We start from the raw sequence: 9,973 nt of genomic DNA, 5'->3' as shown, positions 1-9,973 counted from the left end.
GTTTCTTTTTTTAAGAGTGAACTAACGGACGAGTATTTTGTGCTGACATTTTTCTCACATCTCACAACCCCAATTGGAAAAAAAAATCAATCTAAATTGGATAAATTCGAATCCAAATTCAATTCAAACTTGATAGGATTATAACCAACTAGAGAGAATGAGGAGTAGTTTAGGAGGCCAAACAGTTTAATGGTGTCATGGTGCCTTCCTTTTCTTTTTTAGCATACCCTGATGAAGATGACGATGACTTTTTTTTTTCTTTTAGTTTTGGTTTTTAGTTTCTTATTTTACTTTTAGTTTTAAATCTTAAAAAAATAGTTTATTTATAGTTAATCCGCATGACACCATATGATTGGATTAGTGAGGCAAAAAATATTGACAAAACTTTAACGGAATGATTAAATTAATGTGCGGTATTGAAAGTCAAGGACCAAATTTATCGATTTTTGAAACTCAGGGACCAAAATGAGGAGTGGGGTTAATGTTAAGGACCATTTGTGATAAAAACCCTTATTTTGTGTAATCCACGTGTCACCATTTCATTGGATTGTGGGTCCCACATACAAACTAATGGAATAGTTGACGGAATCTTAACGGAATGACCAAATTGATGTGCGATACTAATGCCAGGGACGACATTGATTGATTTTGAAAATGAGGGACCAAAATGATGAATTTGATCAATCTTAAAGATCATTTGTGATAAAAACTCATTACATAATGATATATATAGTGTTCTATCCCGTAGTCTGGCCACATTAAAAAAAATCTCTCGTCGATGTGGTCCAGTCTGTGGACAGAAAGTAGTCTTACCATTCTTCTAAGCTGGGAAAGGAATGGTTCCTTTTTTTTTGTGTGTGTGCAGAATTTATGTGAGAAGGTGATAAAAAAAAATGGTGTTTTTTTTTGAAAGAAACACTAAATAAGTGTTTTTTTTTTTTTTTTGGGTAGGAAGCATTTAATTTTTTTTTTTTTTTTTTTTTAAGATTCACTTGAATTTTTACTAAGAATTGATTTCAAAAATATTTTCATTAAAAGCGTTTTCAATCATTTTAAAAACAATTTTGAACGAGCCATTTATATTAGTGGTTTGAGTGACCCAAAATATCTCTATAGCAAGAAACTTGTCAACTCAAAACCTCTTCGATTTTGCATTCGTCTCGTCTAGTTTAATTTATAAATTCTTGGTATTATTTTATAATGTAATTTTACTCATTTAATATGTTTGAAAACATACTTGCAAATGTTGAAGACAGTCAGTGTGGTGGAGATATGAATGGTAAAATACTTAGTATAATAATTTAGTGTCATTCTTTTCATTTATAAGTGAAAAATCTTAAGTTTGAATTTCATGTACAACGAGTTTGATGTCAATTTATTTTCCACTTGTAATGTAAATATATCATTGTTTATAAAAAATACCATTCTATCTTATTTTGTCAACCTATTCCCTACTTATGGGGATTAATTAGGGAAGCACTTTTAAATGATTAAAAACGCTTTTCTTAAAGAAAATATTTTTGAAACCAATTCTGAGTAAAAATGCAAAGTAATCTTAAAAAAACACTTGAAGTGATTCTTACAAAAAACACATTCAAACCTGAAAACATTCTATCTAAAAACACTTTTAATTGTTTTAAAATACGTTTCAAATGAACCCTAAATACTTCTTTTCCAAATTAAGAAGCAAGACTTTCAACATCACATTAGACTAGAAGTTTGAGGTTTCAAGTAATTTATAGTCTCCTAATATCACATCAGATTTACTATTGAATCGAAATCGATCCGCACTCACTCCTCATGTTCTAACAAATAAAAGAGGACATACCACATCCAATCACATACAATCATCAGTCATGGCTCATTCAAATAAGAATTTTTTTAGTGTATTAAGAACACGGTCTAGTGGACCAAAGACTTGTTTACTAATCCGTATTTAAAATAAAAGAAATTGAATTGAGGAGAAGCTGAAATATGATATAATCAAAATCAGATTCCTATTAAAACTATTCACTAAAATTTTAAGAATCAAAGTAGCAATAGTACTGAATCATATAAATTTTAGTTTTATTTTTGTAAAACTTTTGTGAGCGTGTAATGAGAATGAGAAGGAAAAATTCATTATGATCCCTCAATAAATTGAAATGCAATTAACATCTAATTGTAGGGAATTCAATTCCATCAAAATTTGGAGTTGGATTCCAAAATTGTGTGGGTCCCAATAAATTTTTTATTTCCAAATATTTGGTAAACACCGGGATTCCGTAATCGGAATTCAATTTCGTTTGCTTTTTTATTCCAATTACCCTTACGTAAATGTGTCACAAATGTCATAATACAAATAGTTGAAACATTATTTTTAAAGTGTTCAACAACTTATATTATAAATTAGTATACCAAATCGTGTCTTGAACACTTTGAATTTTTTTTCCATTCAAACCCCAGCTCCCTCTCCCCTCTACCGGTGATTAACAATATTTTTTTCGTTCCAAATCCCACTACCACTTCACGATCGGGTAAATGTAATTCAACAAAAACAACGATGGCAGTTAGGCATTATCATACTTAGGGTTTGTTGGTTAAATGCTTTTAAATGATTGAAAACTCTTTTATAAAAAATATTTTCGAGTTTTAAAAGCACTTAAAGTGCTTTTCCGCAATAAGCACGTAATTTGTGCTTTTTGCAAGAAGTACTTTAAGTGTTTTTTTATGATTAACTTACATTTTTATTAAGGATTATTTTCATAAACATTTTTTTAAAATACACTTTCAATCATTTAAAAACATTTTCCAAACGAGTCCTTATACTTCACAATGCGCAACCCCTTAACCGGTACTACCTGGTCACCCAACGCCCACCGACAACCTCTCTCCCGGTCACCCACTACCCCATGTCCGTACCCTTGACACAGTCACACCCTTCCATTTTAAACACCACCTTCCCTCCCCTAAAACATTCCACACAAAATTAAACACCCCATTAACTCAGCGCTCTTAATTGGCGTGGAATTATTGAAATCCCGGAGCGCCCAGAGCGGAAAAAAGCTTCGGTACGTACAACATTTTACTGTCAGTTACTCCTTTTAGTGCTCATAGCTGGCCTTTTCCGGCGGCTGGAGACGGCACGACCCCCAAAACGCGTCGTTTAGATTGTTCCGAATCTTCTGATCTGAATTCTAAAGCTTTTACCGAGCTCTTGTCGTTTTCTTTTAAGGTTATAGATTCTAACGTCGTTTTGGTTCCGGAATTCGAGTTCTTCAATTCTGGCATTTTCTCACTCTTTCGTGTCGTTTTTCTTTTTTTGCGTTTGGTGCAGTCCCGGCTGGCGGAGAGACTTCCGCGGGTGTTTGGTTGGTTCAGTTCGGCGTCGTTTCGCGCTCGGATTGCGACATTGCGTTGGATCTTCTCCTTTCATGTTTCTGGTAAGTGGCTGTCCGTTTCTTTTTACTCCACCGAAACTTCACGCTATTTTACATTCTACGATCAGGATCTGGCCACGTCATCAGGTGGGCATGCATGGGCAATTATTGTGAGTTATGCTTTGGGAATGAATAGATATATTTTTTTTTCTTTTTGGGTGAGTAAACAAAATTTGATTTTGATAAGAGAGATATTTGGGAAAGGGGAACCGAATCTAGTATAGAGGAATCCTTCGTTGTGTGTTTCTTAATTACTTGAGCTACGAGTCGCTTGCAATGAGTAAACAAACTTTGTTTGGCCCTTGTGCTTGATTTTTTGTGTATCCCTTTGGAGTTGAGAAATGAACGTAAGGCTGTGCGACTGCAGCGAGCTTTGAAAAGAGTAGTCATAAGCTTGCTCTTGTTTGCATTTTGTGTGATGCACCCAGTGCGCTCAGTGTAGCGCCGTTTTGATTTTGTTGCGTGGAAAATGCGTAAAAGTCTCCGTTTGATGACCAATATCGATGTCTTTTTTGCAGGCTGACTGAAAATAATTTGGAAAGTCCAGTGCAATGTTTCTGGTTAATGAAATCTTAAAGAATTCACTGCATAAGAGGTAATTGTAATCCCCTTGCTTGCTTTATGCATGTATTGCTGGTTTTCCGTTTTCCAGTCGTCACACAGAGAGTAATTAGAAGAAGAGCTTTGTTGATTATTGTGTTTTCTTCCATGTAATAGTCTTTTCATTTGATTGCTGTGGCTGGAGGAACTAAACCTTGTTAACCATGAAAGAGATTGACAAAAGGAAAACCCCAAATACTAAAAACACCAAGCGGACTGGAAGAACAGAAATGAGAGACAACAAGCTGAATCAAGGGAATACCGCTAAGACATTGAATGCAAAAGATAGAGAATCTAAAGTCTCTTATGCTAGACCAGCCCCAGTACGTTAGTAAGTGATTCAAACACGGGCACAGAGCTCTCTGAAGTTAACGAAAACTTGGTTATCATTATGTGGATGATGTCAGCAGGTTTAAGGAGGTACCTCAAGATCTGAAAGCCAATCCAATGACTTCCAAAGAGAATATTGACGACGAGGTGTCAGATTGTGAGACAATAAAGGATTCCGTGTCATCTCAAGGGGATTCACCTACCCTTGAGGATGAGAAAGTCGAAAGAGTATCAAGGGTACCCAAAATTGTTGTCAAAAAGAATTCCTCAGAGAGCTCTCCTGGATCCAGGGACAGGGAGGGGTCTCGTAGTGAATCTATTAAGTCAAGATCAAAAGGATTGCATCATACTGCCAACAAAGTCACTAATTCAAATAATGGACCTTCAGGAGTTAAAACCAGAAAAGGTTCTAGTGATAGCGAAGTTCCCATTAAACCTTCCTCAGAACCATTTGAGGAGGTTGACGATAAGCCTATCAAAGAGGTAAGAGGAACTGATATCCTTGATGGGGCCTCAAATGGTGCTCAGAGTGTGGAAAGTGACCATGAAATAGTAGACGCTGAAGAAAATGGCGAACAAGAGATTGAAACAGCCTTGGAACGAAAGATTGAAGAAATGGAAATGAGAATTGAGAAACTTGAGGAAGAGCTGCGAGAAGTTGCTGTTCTTGAAATTTCCCTCTACTCTGTTGTACCAGAGCATGGGAGCTCTGCGCATAAAGTTCACACACCGGCTCGGCGCATTTCTAGACTTTATATCCATGCTTGCAATCATTGGACTCAGGGCAAGCGAGCCACAATTGCTAAGAACACTGTATCAGGGCTTGTTTTGATAGCAAAGTCCTGTGGCAATGATGTCCCCAGGTAAAACTCATCACGTTATAGTTCATAGTGTTACAAATGCTCTTAATTACTGGGAACTGATGTTCTTTTTTTCCATTTGTATGTTAAGGTTGACATTCTGGTTATCAAACACTGTCGTGCTAAGGGAGATCATATCTCAAGCATTTGACATTTCAAGCAAGTCAAGTCCTTCGGTTAAGTTTGTGGAGTCAAATGGGACTAGCAAGAGAAATGAAGTGAAGTCTGCGACACTGAAATGGAGGGGTAGTTCCAGTAATAAACAAACGAACGGTTTTATGCAGTTTGCTGATGACTGGCAAGAGACAGGAACCTTCACTGCTGCATTGGAAAAAGTTGAATTCTGGATTTTCTCTCGGGTCGTTGAGTCAGTATGGTGGCAGGTACACCTACACAAAAAAAGAACCTCTCATTCTTTCTTTTAACATGTTAAAGGTGGCCTGGGTCCCTACATCATGACAATCATTTTGGTTGATGGACAAGTTGCATGTCTAAGGCCATTTTTTGCCTGAGGTCTACACATGAACTTATTTAGACTGAATGATAATTGTTAGTTTTGATTGAAAACTAAATTATTACCAAACATGTGAATTTGGAGTAGCTTTGATGTGATTTTATGGTTTGCTGGCCAGAGTCTTATCTTTTTAGGCTTTGACTCCAAATATGCAATCTCCAGCTGAGAATTCATCCACAAATAAGATGTCTGTAAGGTTGTCGGGACCTGCAGTGGGTGATCAGAAGCAAGGTAGCTTTTCTGTCAACCTATGGAAAAACGCTTTTCAGGATGCTTCTCAACGACTCTGTCCTGTTCGAGCAGGGGGGCATAAATGTGGCTGCTTGCCTGTTTTGGCAAGAATGGTATGGAATCCTTGAATATCTATCTAAAGATCCCTCTGCAGTTTAAAGTTTCTTCATCACAGGCATTGGAATTTAATTTCAGCCACCAAAGTTTCTCATCTTCATTTATTCTTCACAGAACAACTGTATGAGCTTTCCTTATGCTATGGAGGTTTAATTCGATGTGGTTTTCCGGTTAGGTTATGCAACACTGTGTTGCAAGGCTAGATGTGGCAATGTTCAATGCTATCCTGCGTGAGTCTGCCCATGAGATCCCTACTGATCCAGTATCAGATCCTATTCTTGATTCCAGGGTTTTACCTATTCCTGCTGGCGACTTGAGTTTTGGGTCTGGTGCACAACTCAAAAATTCCGTATGTATCTCATTTTTTCCTGTTCTTCTACTTTTGTTTATACCGGAAAGAAGTATTTACTTTTCAAAGGTTCACATAGTTTGTGAAAGTATCTTCCAAAGGATTCTTAACCCCTAGTGCCCGTAACCACTAGTTGGGGTTTAGATAGCTAACTAGTTACTCGTAAAACCGTACATGTGAACGTCGTCTTGACCATTTGCTTGAATTACCTTCCTCATAATACTTTTACATCCTTGGGTGTTATTTGAAAAACAAAATGTGATTGCAAGATTTAAATAACGAGGAGGCTGCATGTCGTGCAGGTTGGAAATTGGTCTAGATGGCTACGTGATTTGTTTGACATGGATGCTGATAATTCCCTGCAAGAAGACCACCTTGGTGGTGAGGATGATGACAGGCAGATTGGCGATGGTGAATCTAAATCCTTCCTTCTTCTGAATGCCTTGAGTGATCTTTTGATGCTTCCGAAAGACTTGCTTATTGATACGAGAATCAGAAAGGAGGTTAGTTTTTATAATTTCAGTGCCTTCATATATGGAAAGGAAATGGCTTTGGTTTTAGTCCGACTGTCCTAACTTGTCTGAATTTTCTGTCGTCATTGTTTTCGCCTCTCCTTTTGGGCTGATTAAATTTGTTTCCTTTCATGTTTACTAGGTCTGCCCATCAATTAGTCTTCCATTAGTTAAGCGGATACTTTGTAACTTCACTCCAGATGAGTTCTGTCCGGATGCTGTGCCAGGAGATGTATTGGAGGCACTGAATGCCGAGGTATACTTGCTTTTATTCATTTTTGATGTTCCATGGCCTAGATGTGTTCGTGCAACTACAACTGTAAGGGTTTTAAACATTTAACAACCGTTTTATCGTGAACCTTTTTTTGAAGGATCTTCTGTTTAACATGAAATGTGAAACCAAATGAACCAAAATCTGTAGGTTCTAATCTGCAAAAAACAAAATTAGTAATGTTAAAGTTTTGACGTATCCTTTCATCATTTCCTCAGAGCATTGTGGAGCGCAGATTGTCAGGTGAATCGGCAAGAAGCTTCCCTTACACAGCAGCACCAGTTGTGTACACCCCACCTTCGTCGGCTGATATGGCAGAAAAAGTTTCAGAAGCAGGAGGAAGTTCTCAACTGGAAAGGGACGTCTCAGCTGTACAGAGAAAGGGATATACCAGCGATGAAGAGCTAGAGAAGTTGGATTCACCTCTTTCATCCATCATCGACAAATTACCGTTAACTCCGACTATCATAGCAAATGGAAATGGAAGCGGAAAACATGAGCATGCAGGTCATGCCTGCACGAATGCGAGGTATGAACTCCTTCGTGAGGTGTGGTCTGCTTAAGCGTCAAACGAGTGGACTCGAGATGTGTATATACCTGTTGGTTTTCTGCGTCATGAAAGTATTGAGAAAACTTAAAACAGAGCTGTGAATAACGAGAGGCAAATACCAAGACAATTTCAAGTCTTTAAGCAAAATTGGCTAAAGCCATTAGCTTTTTCGTATATTATACTGAGTTAATTTTGTTATCACATAGCATATAACCGAAATTACTTCATACTTACTGAACTCGATCTGGAATACATGCCAAGTGGAGAGATCATGAATCTTCAGTTTCGTTCAATGGATTAAAGATTATGTTTTGTAAGAGCTATTGTGACTCGAAAAGTGAAAACTAAAACGAAAAAGTTATCAAGCAGGGCCTTCATTTCTTCCTTCACTGTAGCTTGAATAGTGTTTTTCTTTCTTCTCAGAATTTGTTGCCCGTGGCCCGTTGTTGTACTTTTATGCGAAAGCAGAAACGAATTCTAACAAAAATGCCAAATATCAGTCATTAGCAAAAGCGAAAAAACAAATAATCTCAAAATAAGAACATACGAGATTAACTGGTTCAACGTAAAGTCTATGTCCACGAGCGAAGCATATCAAAGAATTTCACTAAACAAATGGAGATAACAAAAGAGCATGTAACTCTAACAACCTAAATCTCACATATTACAATCCCTAAACCAAATGAGTAGAGAACCCAAAACAAACGGAGAAGATTCTCCCAAATTGTTCTCTAACTCATAAATTGATTCTCACAAATTGACAAAAGAATGAGCCATGAGTTTGCCACGCACTCATGACTCCAAACGGCGACCTCCACCCTGAAACCGAATTAGAGAGAAGTCTCTAAACCATGTGACAGCACTATCCATAAGGTCCTATTTATAGTGTATAAGACTTAGGTTACAATAAGAATCCTAATCCTAATTGGAAGTAAATTCAAATCTTAATCAAATAGGTAATTAACAAAATCTCTCAACCAAGCAAGAAATCCAACCAATAAGTCAAATCCAAACCCAAATAATACACAAAATGAAATAAGTAACACAAACCTAATTTCTGAATTATCCTAATCGTAAATCCCAACACCCATTGAGTATACAAATAAAGTGCATTTATATTATCTTACACAATCCGATAATTTAAATTTTCAAGGGAAACTCTTGTTAAATTAATTCTAGTACATCATGTATCTAAGCTCTATATGTCATCACTCTTGGGTGGCTTGACCATCGGGATTCAAATTTCCATGCGCTGTAGAATGCGTTTCTTGCATTTCTAAAACGCTGTGTGATGGTTCAGCATGTATCGAATCACTGGATGGCCTCGGGGAGCAATCCGTCACGATGTTTGTTAAGGATTCAACTGCACCAATACCGTGATCACTTCCATTTTGCACGCCAGTACTCAGGGTCGGTCCTGAGAATTTGAGGTCCTAGGCGAGCCTTTGAAGTGGGGTTCTAAAATTCTCTGATTTCTGGTTCTTTGTATATTGATTTGTATAAAAAGATTTTGCTAAATACATAAAAGGTTTTATTTTCACATCAAATATCATTAAAAATTAATATCAAAAGAAGATAAATATACAAACATTATTTAAACATTACACGATTCACGTTTTTGGACATAAATATACTAAATGTTTGCAGTCAAGAGTCTAAGATTGAGAGTGAAGAACAATAAACTTGATAATCAAGAGAGTAAATAACAATAAAACTTGATTGGCGAGTATAATAAATTCAACGCTAATTGTTTCTCTTGTGTTGTTTTTTTCTTCTAAAATTAATATCACATTAACGAATTGAATATTAAAATAATCCATTGAATAAAAAGTTATTGAAAAGAAAAATATAAATTGAAAGTTGTGATTACCTTAAGTACAATCTTGAAGACCATATGATAGTTGGTTTAAACATTCAATAGAAATGAAGAGAATGAGAAGTTGGTTTAAACATTCGATATAAATTGAGAGAATGAGAAGTTGAAAGAAAAAAGATTGCAAAGAGACTTGAGTTTTATAACTTTATATGCATTTGGACAGATGGATTAGCAATAAATTTGAAAAACAAGAAAAATCAAGAAAAATCTAGTTACTGAAAGGCGGCTTCGTGTTTTGAACTCAACACCCCAAAGAAAAATGAACAACATTTCCACTGTACTAACAAATGAAATATGATATCTCTTACTTTTTTATTTTTTTTTATTTTTTATTTATATGTTAA

General features: G+C 36.3%; 1 protein-coding gene across 3 annotated transcripts; it reads left to right on the top strand.

The window, feature by feature from the left end:
• The first annotated feature begins 2,972 nt into the window (after positions 1-2,972).
• Positions 2,973-8,155, top strand: LOC137745304 (uncharacterized). 3 transcript variants are annotated; one of them, XM_068485239.1, is made up of 11 exons: positions 2,973-3,050; positions 3,317-3,422; positions 3,938-4,014; positions 4,137-4,342; positions 4,430-5,212; positions 5,301-5,592; positions 5,858-6,067; positions 6,247-6,420; positions 6,723-6,923; positions 7,075-7,188; positions 7,422-8,155. In XM_068485239.1, exons 4-11 carry the CDS (start codon positions 4,296-4,298, stop codon positions 7,764-7,766), a joined length of 2,166 nt encoding a protein of 721 aa, XP_068341340.1. In that variant the 5' UTR covers positions 2,973-3,050; positions 3,317-3,422; positions 3,938-4,014; positions 4,137-4,295; the 3' UTR covers positions 7,767-8,155. The 3 variants fall into 3 exon arrangements, with proteins under 3 accessions (XP_068341340.1, XP_068341342.1, XP_068341341.1); XM_068485241.1 differs by having other exon boundaries at positions 4,137-4,350; XM_068485240.1 differs by lacking the exons at positions 2,973-3,050; positions 3,317-3,422 and adding an exon at positions 3,603-3,766.
• Positions 8,156-9,973: the final 1,818 nt, after the last annotated feature.

This window comes from Pyrus communis, chromosome 9 (genome assembly GCF_963583255.1).
Source record: "Pyrus communis chromosome 9, drPyrComm1.1, whole genome shotgun sequence".
Lineage (NCBI taxonomy): Eukaryota > Viridiplantae > Streptophyta > Magnoliopsida > Rosales > Rosaceae > Pyrus > Pyrus communis.
Note: the sequence above shows the minus strand (reverse complement) of the source record. Positions and strands in the feature narration are given on the sequence as shown.